At 44.5% G+C, this 23,865-nt stretch overlaps 1 protein-coding gene across 1 annotated transcript; it reads left to right on the top strand.

The window, feature by feature from the left end:
* The first annotated feature begins 4,109 nt into the window (after nucleotides 1-4,109).
* LOC125945710 (uncharacterized) lies at nucleotides 4,110-5,428 on the top strand. The gene has a single exon (XM_049667961.1). It carries the CDS (start codon nucleotides 4,166-4,168, stop codon nucleotides 5,426-5,428), a length of 1,263 nt encoding a protein of 420 aa, XP_049523918.1. The 5' UTR covers nucleotides 4,110-4,165.
* Nucleotides 5,429-23,865: the final 18,437 nt, after the last annotated feature.

The raw sequence follows: 23,865 nt of genomic DNA, 5'->3' as shown, positions 1-23,865 counted from the left end.
TTGACCACATATATCAATGAAGCGAACCATCAAGGCTCTCCTAAAATATTTAGTTAACAAAGGCCTAGATTGAAGTCTGTGAGCGGGCACTTCGAACACAAGCATGCATATAATGGCATCCTGCTGCCTGTCCTCATCATTACTCAGTAGCGTACTTTCCCACTCTTCAGGACGGGAACAAACAGCGCTCGGATGGGATGAAGTGAGTAGACAGACAAGGCGCTGCACTAAAAATCACTGGTTTATTGCTGGGAATGCAATACATGCAATACACAGGTTCAGCGCAGAAGGCCAGAAAAAACACGGTTTTTGTGCCGGGAAGGGAATAAAATCCTCACATCACACGTGTTGTCATAGCAGGTTATTTTTTAAAACGTAGTTAATCTCGCAGCTATGCAGAGTAACAGAGGGTACACTGACACAGGAGTTTCCGTGCAATTGAATGCAACACGCTTCCCAAATCTCGCGTGCACTTTGTTCTGTATATCTGCCTAGTATTGTGCAATCTTCAAAGGGAGGTTTGCAGCTGCATTCTTTGCAGTGCTGGGCGGCTGGGTACAGACCCTTTCATTGCGTATTCATGCTCTCTCAGCCAGTCATTCAAACATCGGCCTGTTTGGCCAATGTAGCAGCGTTTGCACTTGAGCGGGATCTTATACACAACTGCGTATGTGCAGTCAACGTGAGGTTTTCTTTGTTGTTTCTCACAGATTGCTTTTCTGGTGCCTTCCTTGTTTACCCTGCGGCATAGCGACGACAGTTTGTCCCCTGCGCTGAACAAAACGCGTGTGCCTATTTTTCCGGCGGCCTTTTTTAAACTATGCGAGACCCCATGGACGTTTTGACAGTATGGCGGTTGTGCTCGCATGGTCCCTTGTTCTGGGTGTCACGTCCTGCCCTTCCTCTGGTCAGGCTCACCAAAAGCTTTTCTGAAACACCCGTCAGCACGGCTATGGGTAACCAGCCTGGATGAGCCGGTGCACTTGGTGCATGAAGCTGCTAGCCACCTGGTGGTGGCATGAACGGGTCAAAGCTGCTGAGACATGAAGGGGAGAATACTTTTCTTCAAACGGGGGTTGTATGCCCAACATGCATGTTCCCTTTCAAACAATATCTGTAGGTCCAGAAACCTTATCTTATTATTGGAGGGAGGCTTGATCGTTAGTTCCAAAGGTTTCATTACTGATTGAAAGATGTCGAAAATTTCCTTCGCATGTGAGAGGTGGCCTGTTTCGTCAGTTTTGAGTAGCACAAGGAAATCATCTACAAAGCGAAATACTTTAGTTACGCTGGTCGGTAGGAGGCAGCCCATGCGGCTTCTGTCAAAACGTGCTAGCACAAGGTTGCTTAGAACAGGAGCAATACAGGACCAAATGCACACGCCTTCACGCTGGCTTTGCAGTCGTATTCCAGCCTTGGCGAAAGCACGAAGCCCCCCTCCTTATCGACCTGGAGGAGTCTGGCGTCAGCTCTTCGTAGCGAGAGTGTTGACCAGTTTGTCAGTAACTCTTTGAAGATTGCACAATACTAGGCAGATATACAGAACAAAGTGCACGCGAGATTTGGGAAGCGTGTTGCATTCAATTGCACGGAAACTCCTGCGTCAGTGTACCCTCTGTTACTCTGCATAGCTGCGAGATTAACTACTTGTTAAAAAATAACCTGCTATGGCAACACGTGTGATGTGATGATTTTATTCCCTTCCCGGCAGAGGAATCGTGTTTTTTCTGGCCTTCTGCGTTGAACCTGTGTATTTTATATATTGCATTCCCAACAATAAACCAGTGGTTGTTAGTTCAGCGCCTTGTCTGTCCACTCACTTCGTCCAATCCGAGCGCTGTTTGTTCCCGTCCTAATAATGTACCAACCAGCCCAGACGAGCACTCCTTCCCCTCTTCCCTTGAGCAGAGTAGCAGGCTTTAGGATTCTCTGCGTTTCCTCAATATATTCTCCTTACCCTCACCCTCAATAAAGCTTTGCTTCACATAGATTGCAGCAGTGATGTTCAATCTGCATACGTCTTTTGCAACTATGTGCAACCTGAAGCACAACTGGCACTATCCTTCAGGGCAGCTTAGCAGCAGCATCACATTTTCATAGAAAATAAATTTGCGCTGTTTTCCTGTAATTATTCTTCGGTTATGCAAATAGACTAGAACCGGTTTGAACTTTTATTTTTTTTTGCTCCTCAAACAGTTAACTTCACTAAAATTACAAAGCATTTGAACAAAAACTTGACATCAGTGGGAAATACTCACAAGCTTATTGTGCGGAGGTGTGTTGTTATCCACGACACAATGCGTGATTTTGTGGAGGAAGACAGCTCTCCCTGTTTGAGGTTTGCAATATCAACCTTGATATCAAAAGGCATAGCTGGCAGCTTATATCCACGATGGGTATGTCTGGGGAAGATGGCTGGGCCCGACGTGCTTGCAGCTGACATTACGTCGCTTTCATCATTGTTTGTCAGCACATCTTCATTTTCGTTCGTTCCATGATCCTGGTACTCTACCTCTTTGCTGAAGAACATGCATAAAAATAGAATTAATGTAAATGGCATACAATGTGTAGTGATAATAAAATAAGGCATACAAAACATTATAGCTTAACTACTTACTTTGTGTGCTGTGGAGCCACAAGTTGGATCCTATCTCCATCACAAAAGGTGTGGTCGTCTTCTATGTCCACAAATGTGTCAAACCGACTGTTGTACACCTGTCAAAAATTAAAACAGGCATGCATACCACCAGTCAGTGAGGCTACCAACAAGCAACTTTTGCCCAATTGTGACAATAAGAGCACCTAATTTCAAATGCATGAAGCCAAAGTGGTAGTATCCATACCCTTCAATAGGCAGTATGGAGATATGATAAAGGTGGCGAAGAGACATTTAGAGAAACAGTCTCCTTGATCTGCTGTCCTGGCCTGCCTGGGAAACTGTCATTCAGGCAGTTCAGGACAGCAAACGGAGAGAATGTGCATTTAAGATCAGGGGAGGTTGAACAATGACACCTAAATTCTAGCTGGCAGATGTGAATACAAGCACAACCAATTGGCTACGAGCATCTTTTATGAAATGCGCAAGGGAGGCAAATTCATCGAGATGTAAACATGCATCGCAAATGAAACGTACAAAGGCAAATTTCGGCACAAGGGTAATTTGAATGGTCCTATGGAAGATATGGCGGTTGAAAAACTATATATATATATATATATATATATATATATATATATATATATTAAAGCTCGCAGATTGATCGTGGTCAAATATAGCAGAGAAGCAGTAATTTCACCAGTCACCAAAAATGGCTGCATTATGAATAGAGGGCTCGGCGAATATTTGATGTTTCAAATACGAATCGATGTCGGAACCCTCGCAAAAAAAAAAGTTTAAGAAGGACGTTTCAGGACTCGTACGTCCCTTGTTCACAATGGAGTGACAGTACAAAATGCCGTCTTTTAAGTGCTGGCTTCCTCTGATATGATTAGTATAAATCTGGCCCCTCGGTTCCCTTTCTTCTCATACTTTATGTTACACAAGATTGCGCATGCTTCTATGCATTTCTCTATGCCAGCAAGGTCGCCTGAACACCTCTGGGATAACGCTTTGCTAACGCACGAGTTGCAAGGAAAAAACACCGCATATCCACGGGGTGAATGATGATGAGTGGGCGAAGCTCCGGAGGGAATCATCGGTAAACCGTGAATCTTCCGTGTAATTCGCCCAGTCTCGCCGCACTAAATCGAATGATTGACTTCCACCAATGACACGCGCCATATGTGACGTCATTCCTATTTTATAACAGCGCCCTTCATTATAATTGCACCATCTCCCGCTTAAGGGGACGCTAGCACAAACGCGTTAGAAACGTGCAGTACTCTAAGGGGAAGAGGCCACAGCGTCTTACTCAGCCGTTTACACATGCCGGAACGTGCACCGCGTTTGCCGACGCCATCAGCGTTTATGAATACGGGGGTAAGGCGGAGAGGCCACGGCGTCTTACACCAGCTTCTTGCACGGGCCGTAACGCGCTAGCACAAAGGCGTTATAAACGCGCAGTCTTTCGTTAATGTTGGGTATTTATTGCCATCTAGGTGCGTCTGTCCATGTGCGCTTCGTGGCGTAGTCATTCTGCTTCTGGTCACTGACGCGTGCGGACGCAGGATGGCTGGCTCCTCACGAGCTGCGACAACGGCCGACGCTGGCCGTGGATCTTCGTTCTCTGACGTGCCCAAGGACTACAGGATCATTCTGCCACCCATGCCCACCGGAGAAGGACTGAAGACTATGGTTGTTCTACATTGCGACATAGCAGGACGCCCGTACAAAATAGAGGACTTTAGTCAGCCTATGAGGAACGCTGGCATTATTGAGCAGGTTGGTGGAATAGGGGCTTACCAGATGTCTCACGTCTGGTTAGTGAATTTCCGCACTGAAGAAGCGAAAAAGAAGTTGCTGGAAACCAAGCCCTTCCTTGTCAAAGGTAGGACCTGCGTTGCAATCGACCCACAGAGGCAGGAAGTGCGGCTGAAAGTGCATTGGTGCGCCTTCAATGTGAGCAACGACGCAGTGAGACGGGCTTTCGTAGAGTACGGGGAGGTGAAGGAAGTCACTGGCGACAAGTGGAAGACAGGCGGCTTCGACAACGCTGACTCAACAACGCGTGTTGTGCGGCTTATTCTCCGTGATGGGGTAAGCCTTGAACGCATACCACACCAAATGCGCATCGGAAACGGAACAGTACTCGTCATAGTGCCAGGCCGTGCGCCCATCTGTCTACGCTGTCGTGCTACACGACACATCCGCCGTGACTGTAAAGTGCCCAGATGCAATAAGTGCCGTGCTTATGGGCACGAAGAGGCGGAATGTGCAAGGTCCTATGCTCGAGCTGCTTTTCGAGGAACGGCAGAAAGCAGCGAGTTGGTAATGGACGAAGATGAAGCGGAACAGGCTGCTGCAAACGCGGCCTCAGACGCTGAGACAGGAGCAGACGCAGCTAATGTGAGTGGCGCCCAAGAAGGTAGCCAGGGACAAAAGCCAGCGTCTCTCTCTGATGCAACCGCGGAGGCTCCGGCAATATCAGCGAGTACGGCGACAGACGCGAAGGACGGAGGTGTCGCGTCTAGCGAGAAACAGCGTGACCATGTGCTGACGCGAGCTAGTGGTTCCGCTGCTTCAATGGGAACATCGATGGCAGAAGCTGAAGAGGTGGGCGACGTGTCGGCAAGTGTGGAAGACGACCACGCAGCGTCGATGGATCTGGACAGCACGTCATCTAAGCGTCGCCATGACGGCGCAACCAGCGTTCTTCAGGAGCAGCGACTCCGTCAGCCGGAACGGGAGTGGCGCGTCGCTGGGAAAAAGCCGCGTGTCACCAGAGCGCAACGCTCGTCGTCGCTTCCCCGCGACGACACTGAGAAGTTGTAAATACTGTTTCATCAGCACCACGCGGGATGTTAGTCTGTATGTTAAGGTGAGCACCATACTGTTTGCCTGGCTGCAATAACAAAACTAAAAATGGCTACCTTTGAAAAGCATATGCTTGTAGCGACATTAAACATCAGAGGGCTGGCCTCAAGAAGGAGGCAAAATCAGCTTTTCAGGTAAATTACTGAAAAAGATTTGGACATTGTAGCAGTTCAAGATACTAAAATCGAAAGTCAAGAACAGACGGATAGTATGGTGCGCCTCTTTACTAGTCGGTACGATGTATGTGTGTGTCATGCAGTGGGAAAGTCGGCGGGGTGTGTGCTGATGATACGTAGAATATTGGGTGCAGTTGTAGAGAACGTTGTGACATGTAATTTAGGCCATTTCATTGTTTGTGACATCACATTATTTGAACGCAATTGGCGAATAATATGCGTTTATGCATATACAAACGCGGAACAGAGAAAAGAAATGTTTGAAGTTATCAGTAACTACTGTGTTACAGATCGGTTTGTAATTGTAATTGGTGACTTCAATTGCGTATGCATGGCAAACGACAAAACCAGCTCGACCCCTTATAGAGATGTCAGTGTTGTTTCTTTAAATAATATCATCAGTCAGCATTGTTTAGAAGACGTGGGTGAATGTTGTGGGTTTGGGAATGATATTCGCTTTACACATTTTCAAGGTCAAAGCCACGCGCGGTTGGACCGCGCCTATTTATCTGCAGATTTAGTACCGTTGATCGGAGAATATCGGGTTTAGCCGGTATCATTTAGCGATCACTGCCTCGTAACATTCCGTGTCGGAAAAAGAAAAGATAAAATGTGTAAATTTGTTTGGGAAAATTGGAAACTTAATGATAAGCTTTTAAAAGACGACGTTTTTATAAGGTATGTCACAAACGCAATCGCGAAATTTGACAAAGGATATTATAAAAAAGTTGGGGAACACTGGGAGCTCTTTAAGCAAGAAGTAAAAATGAAAGCCATTGAAAGGTCAGGTGCCATAAAGCACAAGCAAGAAAGTGTAGAAAAGGTGCTCCGAGCTAACCTAGGCACGTTCATTTCAGAAGAGTGCAGACAGCCCGAAACGTTTACAGAAGACATAAGTACCATAAAGCAGAAATTGGAACTCATAGATAGGGAGAAGTACGAAGGCGCAGTAGTCAGAGATCGGTCCGAGCGCTTAATGGGTGGGGAGTTCCCTACCAAGCGCGCACTAGGATTGGAAAAAAGTCGCGCGCACCTTAACGAAATAGCAAAAGTAGAGTGGAAAAACGCTGTTATTACAGATAAGGAAGGTATCCAAAGAGCGTTTTATGAATACTACAGTGCATTATATTCGTGCATTGAAGTCGACGTAGACACATTTAAAAATAAATTTCTTACTCTAATGCCGCGAGTAAGCGATGAGACGAAAGAAAATTTGGAAATGCCGATCTCACTGGAAGAGGTTAAGAAAGCTATTAATGATCTCAATCCTGGGAAATCCCCGGGCCCAGATGGGCTTACAGCATCATTGTATAAGGTTCTAAGGGGAAAAGTAGCTGTAGTCTTAGTGTCACTCTTTAACGAGGCTTTCGATATGTCAGTACTTCCACCATCATTTCGTACGTCAAACACTGTTCTTATACCTAAGGTTAAAGACAAGAATAAGCTCATGCAAGTTACTTCGTACAGACCGATATCACTTACAAACATAGACTACAAAATATTCATGAAAATTCTTGCCAAGAGGCTGCAAACTGTAATACAAGAATTAGTCGGTGAACACCAAACTTGTGGCATAAAAGGTCGATCAATAGTTACAAATATACATAAAGCCCGTTCCGTTCTTGAGTGTTGTGATGCTAATGCTGACAGCATTGCAATGCTACAGCTTGATCTTGAAAAAGCCTTTGATAGAGTACCTCACGATATACTGTTGGCGATATTACAACACGTGAACGTTGGATCCGTTTTAAGAGAGGGTGTCGCCATGGCGTATAGAGGTTGCACGACGCGTTTGATAGTAAATAAGGTGGTTGGAGCGCGCATCAAAGTGGAACGCTCGGTACGTCAAGGATGCCCTCTCTCGCCATTGCTTTTCTCCATGTACATTGAATCCTTTTGTTTGAGCATAATCAATAGCTCCACTATACGAGGATTCCGTCTCCATGCAGCGGAAGTACGTCTGCTTGCATATGCTGACGACATAGCACTATTTTGTGCTGATCATGAAAACATCATTAATGCCGTTAAAGTTGTTAAAGATTTCTGTGAGGTTAGTGGCAGCGCAATCAACTGGGGAAAGTGCTTGGGATTTTGGCATGGAAACTGGCCAACGACCCCAAACATGTTCTGCAACGTCAGGTGGGATACTACTCCAGCACCCTATTTAGGAGTGCCCTTGGAAAATTACAAGGACAGTGAGCCTTTGTGGCGGCGGAAAGTTGTCGAAGTGCGCGAAAAGGCTGATAACCTTAAGAGTTTTTACTGGTCAATTTTTGCGAGAGCAACGATGTGTAATTTGTTTTTAATAGGCAAGCTTTGGTACATAATGCAAGTAATTTATTATTCACGCGTGAATGTGCAAAAGTTGCATAGAGTTCTTGCCCTTTTCATTTGGGGATCTACGTGGGAGCGCACACGGCGAACCAACCTGTTTCGACGTGTGCGCTACGGAGGATTGAGTCTGTCTCATCTCTATATAAGGCAGTTAGTAAACCGATTCATGTTTTTTCGCGATGTACCAGACCCCTTTTTACGAACTGTTTGTCAAGTTAGACTAGGAAGAGTATTACCAAACTTTGTAGTCACGTCGGAAAGTATGCCGGGAGGCCTGGGTGGATACCTAAAAGAGGTCTACCTGTCATGTATTTTCCTGCAGGCTCGTTTTTCATTGGACTATCTTTGGACTGTGTCGCGGAAAAAACTATACAAGGATCTGTGTGACATTGTCTTACCAGTTCCTCTGTATAAATCACAATGCTGTGCCGGACCATGGGCAAACGTTCTCAAACGAGTGAAAAGCATGAGTGTACCAGGAGGAGTTAAAACATTTTTCTTCAAATTGCATACAAATACATTAGATGTGAAAACTTATTTGGAAGAAAAGGGATTTTTTGTACCTTGGGGGACTCACTGTTTCATTTGTCGGAAGCCAGAAACGATCGAGCATGTATTCCTAGACTGTAGGGAAGCATTTTTCTTCTGGGACATCTTGCAACGTACTCTCAAGAAAGACCTACCTGTGGACTCATTCGGTATACGATTTTTGCCAGTTGAAAATGAGGATGGTATTCCATTTGACCTCATTATGCTCCTGGGCCTGCACAGCATTTGGCGATCTAGGATGGCAGTGCGGAACGCTGACATAGACGCGAAACCGATACGGCTATATTTCAAGGAAAGCATTAATAGAATTATTACTGTGTACCAGTTTCAAACCCCAGAGCCTGAATGGCTCCCAAGAGTTGGAGCATTGTTAAACATGCCCGAATATTAACGGGATAGCGCGAAGCCAGTTCCAGGAGTCTGTTCCCTCGAATGTATGTTTTTGTGTAATTGTGCTGTTCAATGTGGCAATAAATAAAAAAAAAAAGCTTCGTGGCGTAGTGGTTAGCGCCACGCGTTCAGAAGCGAGGGGTCCCTGGTTCGATTCCGCTACGGCCACAACTCTCGGAATTTTTTTTCTCATAAAAGTAGACGTGGCTACCTACTACGACGACTACGACGACTACTACTACAGAGGAGGGACAGACCCACACCCTAAGGAGCTTCGCCCCTAATATTAGAAATAGGTAGCTTACCTCAATCCTTTCACAATCAGCTGCATCCCGAAAGTCGCTGCTTTACAAAGCAGAAATCAAATCCGCTTTTTAACACGAAAGTGTTTTATGCCGGGGTCCACCAAGACTTCACTGACGTATTTCCGTCACGGAAATACGTCATAGAACATAATACAGAGAAAGAAACCAGAAGAAAAAGTTCCACAAACATGCGAAATTTAGAAATCGAACCCACGACCTCTCGGTCCGCGACGATAGATCGCCGAGCGTTTAACCCATTGCGCCACAAACGCATTTGCAGAGAGCTACACAGACGCGCCTTATATATCTAACACTCCTCCGTGTACCCGCGCTCTTGCTCGGGGCGGTGCCGCCGCCTACGAGCAGAAAAGAGAAGTACTGCATTATGACACTAACGCGCACCGACAGTGAACGCTTCGGTGGTCTCAGCACTACGACGCCTCGATGCCAGCATTCGAAGGGACGCTGGCATCAAGAAGCACTACCAACGCCACCTAGGTGGCGTTCACCGTACCGGACCAACCAGACGGCCTCAAAGACTGTGACTACTAGTGCACTGTACAGTGACGAACTGTGTTTTATGTTTTTCCTCTCTTTACTTTATACGCCTCACTTTATTTCCTTTCTTGTTTCTCTACATATCCTGTGGCGTTTGACAAACGCCTGCCCTGCGTCAAAAGGGATCAGGACCACACACTTACTTACTTACTTACTACTCAGCACAGCGGAGCGTGGCCTCCGCAATTAGCTCTGAAAATGTTTCTGAAGTTGATCGCGGAGGCTGCAATTACGACGCGCTGTACGCGCTGTACGCGCTGATTTGACTCGGTGACGATTCAGTTACGTGCTTTGTCTTGCGCGTTGTATTAGTGTGTCAGTTACGTGCTTCGTCTTTCGCGTTGTGCTAGCGTGTGCAGCGTAGTGCAGCTTCCATATGCACGACGGTTACTCATGGTCATCGACGTTGGTAGTCGTGATGGAGGAGACGTGCCACCAGGCGTCAGCGTGGGTGCATCAACGCCTAAGGGCGCTTTAGCCACAAAACACCAATAGACATTATATATCAATGTGCAATAAACATTACACTACTTCTGTGAAGACACGTTTCACTTTCGTGTTCTATACCGATTCCTATATAAGAGGGATCAACCACATTTTTTGGTTCTTGCCACTGAGTTGCATCACCTTTTTGCGCTGGTTCCAGAGAACAAGGCATTGCACAGGAGCCGAAGACATCGGCACGCTTCAGCTTCGGCGCGAAAGTTAACAAAGAAAACACGACAACGTGCACCGACTGTAAACGACAGTAAACCACATGGTAGACCACGCCGTCACGCTGAAAATTACCGCGTGTCTGTGATAGCTGTCTCAACCTGGATAAATGGCACAAGCACCTTTTTGAAACGGTGTGTTGGCAAGCGCCACCATCAGGGTTTTTGGGTGTTGCGGGTGTTGCATTGGGTCGCCGCGCTGCGGCTTCATTTCTCGGAGGCTACGTTCACTACTCACAACAATTGTGTAAGTTTATTAACACAATAATTACAGCGCAACATCTGCGTATTATTCTTGGCAGGCTTTTGTTTTTGATATATATATACTAATTTATTAAGTTCTTGCTGCCAACAGTGAATCGTTTTACGCTTTGCTTCTTGTACCGTCAGTACACAAAAGCATGGCCTTTGAGATAAAGTGCAATAACTACGAAGATGCCGTCGATTTGTAAAAAGTAAGTAAAAAAACTACTTCAAACCAATCCAGAATCCAAGATGCTGCAGGCCACGCGTGACTTCGCACGTTTTTGCTTTGTGCTGAGTGAGTCAGTATAATTTTCGCCAGCGTTCACGATTTAATAATGCGGTCCCCCAGTATGAACTGTTGTCACGTTTAAGTGTGTTAAGATGTTGCACGCATGCCCTCGCTCTCCGTTTTCAGCGGCAAAGCTCAGCACGATCGTCTGGCACCTGAGAGACCATCGTCATGAATACAACTTCTTTGTTACATGCGGCGTCGAAGGCTGCCCAGCGACATATCGGAACTTCGAGTCGTATCGAAAACATCTCTACCGACAGCACAGAAACTACATGGAGCTTGGATCTGCAGCGCAAGTCCAGAACATCGAAGGTACTTTTGACAGTGCACAAAGTAGTGAGCAACCCACCGATGTTGCGCCAGGCCACTGTGATGGATCGTCTGCGGGAGCTACTGCGAACGGTGATAGTGACGTTCTGCAAGATACTTTTGACAACGTTGAGTCATTCAGCGATGACGCGCCGATTACTGATACCGAGGAAGATGGGAGGTTCAGTTCAGGAACGAACAAGACGACAGATGACTTCAAACAACAAGTGAAGAAGCAGCTGTGTCTACTTTTTTTCAGAATAGCAGAAGTCCACAAACTACCACATTCAACGACGGAAGAGATATTCAGTGATTTTAAGGTGACATTTATGGATATGTTACGCTTGCTGGCTGAGAAGATTAAATACCACGTTGCTGCTGGACCAGAAGAAAATACTGAGATCGACAGACTTCTTTCTCCAGAGTTCTTCGACGATGTCTTCGAAGGAGCGTCATCAAAATATCAGAGGGAGCAGTTCGCGAGGAATCACTTGTGCTATGTGAAACCAGAGGAACATGCATTGCGCGATGGAACCACTTTTCAGTATGTACCCATTATCAGTGTGCTGCAGAATTTGATGATGTCTGAGAATTTTTGTAATTCGCTGGATCACAGCATCTCAACTCAACAGGAATCGGCAATGCTGCGCAATTTTTGTGATCGACTCATGTACAAGGAAAAAATTTCAGCAATTCTGCAGAATGGATCACAGTACACTTTGTTCTTAGTGCTGTACAGTGATGAGATAGAGATTGTTAATCCTCTTGGTTCTAAACGTGGCATCCACAAGCTTCTTGTTGTGTACTTCAGTGTACTGAACTTGCATGCTTGCTACAGGTCACAGCTTTGCACCATCCATGTTGCAGTTATTGCACGCTACAAGATTGTTGTGGAGCATGGAATCGAAGCAGTTCTAGAGCCACTGTTGCGTGATGTGTCAGCATTGCAAAAAACTGGCTTCATCAGTAGACAGGGTGCTGCCACAGTGAGAATCTGCGGTGTCCTTGTTGCATTCTGTGGTGACAACCTGTCAATGAATAGATTGGGTGGTTTCACATGCTGCTTTAGCAGAGGGCATCCATGCCGATTTTGTACTGCTGCATCCAGAGTTCCAAGCCATTTTCCATGAAAAGGATGTTCAAATACGAGATGTAGCCCTGCACAATAGCCACCTTCACACTGCAAATGTAAACAAACCATTAAGTACAGCCCTTTATGGTGTAAGGTGCGAGTCACCACTAAATTCTCTTGGGTACTTTGATGTAACTTTGCAACTTCCTCCTGACATTATGCATGACCTCCTCGAAGGTTCCATTCCTCATGTCCTTAGAGAAGTGTTGCGGGGACTGATTACGTCTAATGTCCTTGCATATTGTGACCTAGAAAGGGTGGCATCATTCCGGTATGGCTTCCACGATAGGAAAAATAAGCCCGAAGCTTTGGACAGAGGTTTTGTGAACGGGGTGAATGGCTGCAAAGGTACAGCATCCCAAAAATGGTGCCTGTTCAGGTTTCTTTCACTTATATATGCAGATACTGTACTGGAAGACAATGAGCACTGGGATGTGTACTTGAGACTCAGAAGAATTGTAGATTTAGTATTCTCGGATGAGATTCCAAGAGACCATCTTGCCTGGCTTCAAGATGAGATAAAGTACTTCTTGTCTTCATTTTCTCATCTCTACCCTTCGAAAATCACGCCAAAGCTCCATTTTTTATTACATTATTCAAGGCTCATCAACCAACTTGGTCCGCTCAAGCAGTACTGGTGTATGCGTTACGAAGCTAAGCACCAGTACATTAAATCTGTTGCATCTCGCAATCAGAACTTCAAGAACATTTCTAAGTCTGTTGCTGAGCGACACCAGCTGCTTCAAAGCTTTGAGTTCACGAACATTCAGTTGAACAAAACTATCAGAACGACAAAAGCAAAGCTGATTAACTATGACCAGTTAGTTCCATGTCTCCAACAAGTGTTTGGCCTTGATGTGCCTATTTGGGAAGTTGGTACGGCCACTGTCCAGCATTCCACGTACAGAGTACTGGATGTCGTCATTCTGGAAAAGTGCCAACTGCCTCGTTTTGGACAGATCGCTGGTCTGTACATGTACTGTGGCAGTCTTTTCATTGTTGTAAATGTTTTGAAAACCATGGCATTTCAAAGACATCGTTGGTCATACCTGGTGACTAAGACAGCAGAACAGAGAGCTGTAAAGCCACTTGAGCTGTCATCTTATCAAGTGCTTGACTTGTATTCGGGATGCGAATTGATGCTGAAACCAGAAGTAATGCCAATAGACTGAAGTAATGTCGGTCATTGCAGGTAGAATTATGGATATTATTATAGGGCACTACATTCCATCTAACAACCACACCGTTGTTACTGGGGGTGCAGGTGCTGCACCATTTACACCATGCTTTGCCAGTCTGCTTTTCCTGTGCCATTCTGCTCCAAAATGCATCATTGTGCCGAAACTGCACCCAAGCGGTGCCTCCATGTGCCACCAAATGTGAGGCAGCAATGAGATGTTCAATGCCAGTCGCTTTGCACAGGGAACAGGAGAGACGCCTTCGTTCAGCTGTCATCCGTGACATGGTGTGCTCAAGCGAACTCCCTGCTATCGCAGTGGTGGCATTGTTTGATGGGACCAGCCCAAAAAAGCTAGTGAGCGGGAAAGGGCAGGAACATTTATTTTTAATTTCTCTAAATTGTAGTCAGGGTTTAGTTATGCAGTGCATCGCTTATCTCTAGTTTTCTTTTAGTTTCTCATGTCAGCGGCGACGCTTTAATGAGGGGAGCATAATTTTTTGCTTTTTTTCATTTGTCTAGAGTCTCATTAGGTTTACAATTAAGGTAAACTTTTATTGTTAGGTGCAAAAGGGAACAAACATTTCGCTTATCTGCAGTCTTATCTGGGTTGTTGCTCATGTCAGCGGTGCTGTTATAATAACACAAACTTTAACACGGAATACCAGAGCAGTACGGTTTCTGGAGCTTCCCTAGTGCATATTGGTTGGGATTGTGGCTATGTTTAGTAAAGTGATTGATTTGGCTGTTTAAAACATACAGGTTGTTGACTGCAAGTTTTATTCAAATTTTTCTTTATATAACTTCATTTCAGTTTTGTGGGCCACATAGAGACACTGTTACAGTTGTGTGTATTCTGTTTCATATAGCAAGATTATTTTTGTCAGAACAACCATGTGTTGTCTTGCAATGATTAAATAAACTCATTATTGTTGAATGCTTTCTCACACAAATGAGAGCCTGAATAATAATGCTTTGGTTGCGTGAAGTTGGAAGATGCTTGATTAATTTATCTTTGGCATAGTTGATTGATATTTGTTTATGGTACCTTAGAGTGACTGATGTGTAAATCTTGTGACCTAAGGGTGGCAGAGGCTAGTGTATCATTATGCTGGTTCGGCTTTAGCTCGCTACCACAGCAGCAGTGATGTGGTATTAGGTTGCGTTATACTCTGGTTATGTAGTCATGCAACAGTTATGATACACTGTTTTTTCTTTCCCAGCTTAAACTAACACACATGAGAATGAATATGGAACTTATTCCGCAAGCGCTCTTAATTGTGTGTGCTTGATTTACCTTCATAACTTTTCCTTTATTGCCATAGAACATGGTCCACGAGTATAGTCTTGTGACTGTTAGCAAATAGGCGTGCTTATTAAGGTTAGGAAATTTAAAATCTTGTAATTACAATGTGTACCCTATTCCCGTTCAATATCTCATAGAATTAGTTCACTACTTAATCAATTAGTAATTGTCTGACAGCATCTTGATGTTCATCAACCATGCATAATTCTTTTGTTAAAACACCATCGCTTTATCTCTACTGTACTGTGTTTAGCAATCATGAACATTCATTCCTGAATCACCTGCAGTATACCCAGTGTTTCAGCGATGACTCTATCAAACCGTGAAAATAAGGAATTCCGAGACAACATGATAATTCTAGAAGCGTTTGATGGGGGGCTAGTTGGTAAGACATTTAGGAAAATTATAACTGCGCCAAAACGAGACACGAGAACGAAGTGGACAGGACTGTCCACTTCGTTCTCGTGTCTCGTTTTAGCGCAGTTATAATTTTCCTAAATGATAATTCTGCTGCCAAAGATTCATTGCAATGGAAGATATGGAAGCTTGTGTGATAATTGCCTGTAATTTAGTTAAAGGTATCTCTATTTACCTTTTAGATTAACATATTTAGAGGGCATGTTGTAATTGCAGAGCTGAGGTAGCCAGCATGCAGAGCACACCCATTTGCTAGAAACCTGCTCAGCTACCAGTATGTTTAATAAATACAGACTCAAAGTTTGTGGTGAAGTCAATGGGTTCCATTTAAGCGGATCATATGGCAATATGTCTAAGCGAATATTCTTTCAAGCGCTCACAGCCAGCCAAAGTCATCATCACTATTATGTTTAGATACGAAACTTGGCGCATGCATGATACAACATGATGTGAGCAATAAAAGTAATTCTGGATGCAGCACTCGTGCTGGAATCACTGTGAAGCGAAGCTTTGGTGAAGTGGGTGAATTGTTTTCATTTAACAGCAATGCATACGATTTTCTTTTACTTCATGCTATGCAATATGCAATTCCATGAAATGCTTATGCTTATCCTCCACAAAGGTGGAAACCTTATTAGCATCCAATTTTTATACATGTGCATTACATCACTTACAAGCTATGCCGAAATGCAATAACTGTATCAGGCGGATACACAGTGCAAGGCATATACACAGAATGTCACAAGGACAACGGCGATGTATGATGCTTGTCGAGGGAAGAATGGTAATGACAGGTGTATGCAGAGAAACGTATGACTGGTATCAAGCAACATTTAGGGATGTTGTACTTCTAGTGTTACAGTGGGACATACCCATTCTGGAGGATCGACCAAGAATGGGCACACCCCAGTGGAACATACTGAACGGCTAAATCAGAGAGTAAAGTAAATCAAAGAATTCTTGAAATAAAAAGAACTATTTTATTATACTAGAGGTTAGATTGCGCAACATTTTGACGAGACACACCACAGAGCGCTACTTGCAACTATCGATTTATTCCCTTGTCAGCGGAATAAATACAGGAAGATACTCAAAGGGGGAGAGTGACAAAAAACTTTACAAACAGGGCCATCCACCAATACCAAGCCGGCTTTGTCACATGTTCATTTTTGCTGAACTCAACATCGCAAAAAAAGGAACGAGGGTACTAAATTTCAGATTAGCAGGTAAGGAAATCTCTTTTGCACTAAGGGAGATGGATGGCATGCTTACGCACGTACTTCCCACAAGTGCAATCTCAGCAGCTTCGATTATCTCTCGCGTCATTTGACTGCCATCTTTGCTTACAATCTTGCATTTCTTAAAGATATTCCAAGCTGTCCGGCGACTGCTTCTGTGTCTCGTCAAAATCTTGCGCAATCCAACCTCTAGTATGCTATAACAACACGCCCAGTCTTCAACCTTAACCATTTTATTACCAGATCACAAATTGGTGTGCTTTAGTGGTATGCTTTGATATATGTGAGCTGTCATTATATATTCATGTTTTATGTAGAAATTGTAGGTAGTGGGCACCCATTCTAGAGGAGTGGCCAAGAATAACCCAGTGGAAAATAATGCCGAATAAATCAAAGAAATTAAAGTCAATCAAAGAATCCGTTAAATATAATTTGTCATTCAATATACAGATTGGTGAGCTTTACAGATACAGCGAACTGACATAGTACGTTCAGGTGCATTGGAGGAAAATAGGTTTTCATTATGCAAAAGAGAGATGGACATACTTGGTTAGCATACAAAGGTTATATGGCACTTCATAGATCTTTTCATATAAACTTTGTATACACGGTGCTAAACAGGGAGCTAAATGTAGCCAATGTTTTAAAAACAATGGAGTGTGCTAGGAAGCTCAAACCAACTCAGTGGTGTTGAAGTTCACGTGTCCTAGTCTGTGGTATTTTTCTCGTTTTGAAAACTCAATTAATTAGTATTAACTAATTGCCTAACTTTTTAAATATTGCCTTCACCAAGAAAGTGCCAATACGAAAGTTGTAGATCACACTTAAAAATGGCCGACTGAAGTGTTTGCAGCTAAGTACCATTGATGGAGCTTCTTCTAATTGCCTTTAAAGAAAGCCCGCGAAATTCAAAAACAAGTGCGTGTTAGCGCCCTATTTCAGCGCTCCCAGACGACCGATCAAGAAACGAAATCCGCTTGTCTCTGCAGTGCTGTCTGGGACGGGCTCGGCGTTTCCGATGGCCGCAAGGTACGCGCCAGCAATTCTCGCCGGTAAGATACGATCGCGAACGGATAGAAGAACCTGACAATTGCATTTTCCTTCCCGATTACAGTTCTGCGTTCAGCAGTTACTCAAACCAGACATTTTTTTTTTCCCTGCGCGTTCGAGCTTCATTCCACAAGTGGAGCGAATGATATGTTTATGCCGCGTCACGTCTAAAGGCTGTTTCACATGGTGCGATTTTGCACTGCGATTTTCGCAGCTGCGATTTTCGCAGATGCGAAATTCGCAACGGCCATTTCACATGGTGCGATGTCAACAATGCGATTATGCGACGCCCAGGGTTGCTTGCTGCCAGATTTTGTCGCACACGCCGCATAAATTCGTTTAATGTAATGAAAAAGACGTGCGCGTTATAATATAATTGACCTCTCTTTATTAGGACCAAATAATACGTGCGTTTTGTAATTTAAAAGCGCTTCAAAGTTTAGTTTGTTTTGGAGTGCGCAACAGCGGTTTGTGAAGTTCAATACGAGGAGAAATGGCGGACGTAAACAGCTGTTCGCAGGTGGTCGTTCAGCGTTGTGTGCTGTCTCTGTGTGTGTTTTATGCCTGTGTCGTTCTACCTGCGGTTAAACAAATTAAAAGAGGACCTATCAACATGCCCTTATAGCTGTTGTCATCGCATATGCAGTATTCGGGATTCGGCGGAGTCGTCATGTCAACGCAGAGACCCTCGCGCTACCCGTCAGCTTCTGGAAAACGGATGTGTGTGTATTGCTCGTGATTGCGCATTAGTGGTTCCTGCTCCTAGCAATATTCTTGCACCAAACTTAGCAGCAAGCACCAACCCAAAAGCTCACGTCTGCCCCTGAACAAAGCCGCAAATGATCTGTGTGTAATTACTGAACGTGCAATGGAATTTGTGTTGTGAACGTTTCTCTTAGCGCCAGCCTGGCTCGTCCGTCTCGGCGCCTGTGCTGTAATTATTCATACAAGTGCTCTCTGAATATTTCGAAAGGCGTAAAAGCCGACACCACATTTTTTTAGGAGCTGCAGTCACTTGTGTACGTAGTATCGTATCATTCTGGCAGACATGGGCGTCGTCTATTTTATCGTCCTGTTTCTTGCGCTGTTAGTGTGCTGTGAATCTGTATCAAGAAGCTTAAGTTAATATGCTGCAGTACGTAGCGCAGCCGCGTAGCCACACGGCTAACATTAAAATACCTTGTTAGGAGTACGTTTGTTTGTTTAATAACAAAATCGAACGCTAAAATTTTGTATTCATGGTGGCAAGTGTAAGGTAAGAAGCTATCGAAACTATCCGCTAATGGCATGCGTGTGCTTCTACCTGCTTCAGCACGTTATCCTTAAAGTGAGGCTGAATACCCCTGATAACCAAAAACATATGCAACTGGAGCAGGTGCTATGATTCCTCTCCTGGAAATGAAAGCCAGCATCCCAGTCTGTTAAGCTAGTCATGTACTTAACCTATATTAGACCAATGTTAGAGTATGCTAACTGGAGCCATTTAAAACTGGGTTATTTCACCAAAATAAAAAAGTGCAAGGAAAGTTTCAAGGTACAGTCTAATCTGGTATTCCCGAACCTATTGTATTAGCAACACTTTATGCCTCCCTGAATTGCCTGCATTAACCCAATGCTGAAAACAGGGGAAGCTGATTCCCTTTCTTGCTGTTGAAAAGCTGCTAGAATCTCAATAACAGACCACTTATGTTCTTAGAGAAAGTGAGGGGCACTGACAATATCTCTAATCTTTTGTATGAGCCTTCACCTTGAACGAAAATGGAATAAAAATATTTACCTTTGCAAGCCTCAGAATCCAAACATTCTCAAAAATTTGAGGAGCCACATTAAATCTTTGAGATACAGACAATAAAAAGGGTGCCTAAGTACAAGTGCACACTGAACACACTTGAGTGGTTGAGTGGCCAGCTGCGAATGCAAAAACGTCCATAGCTGCTACCTCGAGGTAACTGCTAGGTTGCACGTGTGTTTCTCCTATAGCCCATGTACCTGGCAAGGGGAATGGTTATACGTAGTCCCTGGGCTTTTTTTTTTTTTTTCAATAGGTGGTGGCTAGCTGATTCCATCTGTTTATGTATTTATCGTTTGTGTGCATCTTATGTGCATGTGTTTGTGTCATGTTCTGATTGTTATACGTGCAGTGATGCAAGCATCTTTTTTTTAATATATTGCACTACAGTCATTTATTAAACTTTGTGTTGAAATGTACAAAATGTGGCCACCCAGTAATGGTTAGGACAGACAGCAGGATGGGCAAAAAATATGATGCAGATCCAATGCACTTGCTTGAATTGACATGAGGCGAAGCTTTCACGCAACGGTCAGTTGAACTGTAGAAAACTAACTGCAGTGTTTACAGTTGTCCTTATTTCACCCGATGCAACACGTACTCATAGACAATGTTTGCTTATTCACCGCACAGGTCACATAATGTAATGTATACATAGCACGGTGAACTCACTCAAACGTCGGCTCACTAAGACTTCGAACTAACCGTGAGTCTGAGTTCGTTTCAGCCTGACTGAGTAGAATTTTGGTGAATACGAGTAAGAGCAAGCTCAGTTGAGTAAACTTTTAGTGAATATTGTCATGTGGTAGTCGGGGAAAGCTGATCCAAGTATAATTTTAGTGAATATGAGTCAAAGCAAGCTCGGCAAGTAGATTTTTGGTGAATATGACTCAGTGCAAGCTCACCTGAGTAGAATTTTGATGAATATAAGTTGGAGCAAGCTTGGCTAAGTAGATATTTGGTGAATATGACTCGGTGCAAGCTTGCCTGAGTAGAATCTTTGTGAATATTAGTCAGATCAAGCTCGGCCAAGTACAATTTTGGTGAATATGAGTCAGAGCAAGCTCGGATAAGTAGAATTTTGGTGAATATGACTGAGCAAGCTCGATTGAGTAATGATGGGATATGGTTATACGAGTTTATGCAGTAATACATGTAAGTGCAGACTCATTAGCAACATTGCCTCCATCTTGATGGGCTATACCTACGCCTCGTGATGAGTCTGCACACTTTATGAGCTGTGGACATGCAAGACCCACCCACACTTGAAAAGATACTATCATTCATACGAAGGAATGCAACCGGCTGACTTCACTGCACAATTTTGATCTGCTTTTGTTTTATGAGTTATCTACTGCTTATAAAAACAAGGTGTTCGCCTGATTTTCACATTATTGCATGTGTTTTACAGGAAGTAGAGACAGAGAAGCAAGAAAAGGCAAGGACTGTTTATGGCTATGTAGTTTCTTAGAGTACTGCAATATGTTACAACCAGCATAAACAAAAGTAATTCGATGCACTGAAGTAAGCGAAATGTGCAATTACCTTTTAATGTGAGGGTTAATACAGATGCAGTAAGGATACAAAGTCTGCAACACACTGAAGGTTTATTAGTTTTTTTATTCAGGAGAAAAATGATGCATCAGAAAAATGAGAAAGAAACTGTTTAAGTATTGCTTCGAAAATAAATTGGCAATACTGCTTATTCCCAGTCAAAGCGTGAAATATGCTATTGTAGAACATTCATTACGATATCCAGTTTGCACGTTCGCTTTGCGTCTCGCAGCGGAAGTAACAGAACCTTGAAATGAGATAATTCATTGGGGAAAATGCACATGAAAGCCCTAACCAACCGACTGCAACTAAATGGTCGCGCGTATAGCGTGACCTATTGACCACAGCATTTGTCCGTAGTTGCATATTCTTTAAATTGTTCCGTCCGTAAAAGCATACGGAGATAAAACTGTGGCGTTTTCGTATATCGCGAGTTGTCTCCAGAACCAGAAAATTGGGACGACATCCGAAGGCCATGCCTTCCCGTGAGGGACACCTCGTAGTATTTACACACTCGCAGCGCGTGTGAATAACGGAAAATCACGCAAAAGTACGTACTATCAGCACCCGAAGCCAACCTAAAAAACAGCGTCGCCAGATTAGCAACGTAGCGTGTCAACAAACTCGTAGAAATCACAGAACCGAATCTGACCTACGAGTTTTTATCTGCACTGTTCGCGTGTCGGTGCTGATGTTACGTACCGATTGCGTAATCCAAGGCTCCACTCAATTAGTTGCACTGTTCGAGGCTCGTTGATCCAATATTTATAGATAAAAAAGTATCTATAAACGTTGCGTTGAGCGACCGCCGCCATTTTCCAAAACAGACTGCGAAATATCTCTCGGCGCAATTTCGACGGAAAAATCGCAGCGATTGCTGCGACGTTGCGACGCTGCGACCAACCGGTTGGTCGCAGCCGAAAATCGCAGAAACGGCCCTGCGACTGCGATTTTCGTCGCATGCGACGGAAATCGCACTTCCGGTGCGATAATCGCAGTGCAAAATCGCACCATGTGAAACGGCCTTAAGCGCGACACACGTTCACTACCGCCGTTCACTCTGCATGGGCGCCCGCTTGCTTTTCATGACGCGTCAGCAGTTCGTGGCGCATACCTTGCGGCCACCGGAAACGCCGAGCCCGTCCCGGACAGAACTGCAGAGACAAGCGGATTTCGTTTCTTGATCGGTCGTCTGGGATCGCTGAAATAGGGCGCTAACACGCACTTGCTTTTGAATTTCGCGGGCTTTCCCGGAGCACCAAAAACTCTAGTTCTAACTCTAATCACGTATTTTTATTAATTAGAAACATGCCGTCGCCAAAGCACCTCGCAACTACGGTTGCCAATCGTCCCAAATTTAGTGTGAAAGTCCCAACTTTTGAGTGAATGTTCCGTGTCTTGACTTACGCTTCGTTTTCTCCTGGATAACAATAAAAAGACCGGATCTCCTTTTCATAATGCCTGACAGTTCGTCTTCGCATGCTTCTTTTTTGTGTTTTGTTGAATTTTCATAAACACACAGGCAGTTTTGTTTTTGTCTCAGTTATTGTTCTGTTGTAGGCCCTAACCCTTCACTGAAACCACTATCCGTACTCGTACGCGTGTTAGAAAACGACACTGCATCTTTGTTGTTTTAAATCGCGCTACGGAAGCACAACAACAACAAGAAAATTAGTTGACATTTGTGGCGCACAAAGTGGCGGCTCCTGGGTCAGCCGTCGCCAGCCGCCCCTCCCTTCCCTCGTCACCCTCCCCCGCAATCCCTTCGTCGCGACTTCGTCCACTCGAGAGTTGGCAACCCTACATGCACAGCTAGTAGTGACTTCGTAGTTAGCTAGTAGAAAACACTAAGAAACCCTTTCTGGCTAGTAACGGCAGCATTTACTAGCTTTACTAACTGCTGGCTACTAGTGAGCAAGCACGAAGGTAGTAAAATACACGCGAAGCTACTAAATACATGCACTTACTAACTTGGTTAGTGGTTATGCCAACGTTTTTTTAAAGAGTGAAGGCCTCACGCAGCGGAGCGTCGGGCGCGCTGGATAACTCCACTATACCCCACTATGAGCAGCACAGATTCGAGAGTTAATAGGTGACCCGTAAAATAGCGAGGGATTGTGGGATGGGCCGTCTGCTAGCTGCTTCCGGTTCGAGTCAGCGCAGCCGCCGCCACGGTTTCGCCGTTGAATTTCATTGATGCGCTTGCAGTCCGTTCTTCTTTCTGGGGTTTTACGTGCCAAAACCAGTTCTGATTATGAGGCACGCCGTAGTGGAGGGCTCCGGATTAATTTTTATCACCTGGGGTTCTTTAACATGCATTACAACGCAAGCATGCACACAGGTGTTTTCGAATTTCGCCTCCATCGAAATGCGGTCCCCACGGCCGGGATTCGATCCCGCGAGCTCGTGCTCAGCAGCTCGACGCCTTAGCTGACTGAGCTACTTGCGCTCGCAGTCCGGCTTTGTCCCACTCGAAGATTACCCGGTTGCAGGTGCCTAGCAAAACCATCGTCGGCTGTTCAGCCGTTGGCTGCTCAAATTCAAGTGTTAAAGGTGAAAACATTTAACTACTGCCTTGCAGCAACCCTTGCTGAGTCAGCTGTGCACAAGCATCAGAGGAATGGCTGCCACTTTCAAAACTTTAACAAGGCAGAGACCATCCGTGAGCAAAAAGAAAATGAACGTACAGTGTCACTTATCAGGCGATGATTAGCTTTGTAAGGGCCGACACGGAATGATTCCCCAAGTTATTTCTTTCTCTAACATTGACTCAGGCAACCAGAACTATTTCAGTACTCGCATGCACATATGGAGGTGTTATGAAACGAGGTTCTACAGGGCGTATTTAAGCGGGATACAG

This window comes from Dermacentor silvarum, chromosome 5 (genome assembly GCF_013339745.2).
Source record: "Dermacentor silvarum isolate Dsil-2018 chromosome 5, BIME_Dsil_1.4, whole genome shotgun sequence".
Classification (NCBI taxonomy): Eukaryota; Metazoa; Arthropoda; class Arachnida; order Ixodida; family Ixodidae; genus Dermacentor; species Dermacentor silvarum.
This window is presented reverse-complemented; position numbering and strand designations above follow the sequence as displayed.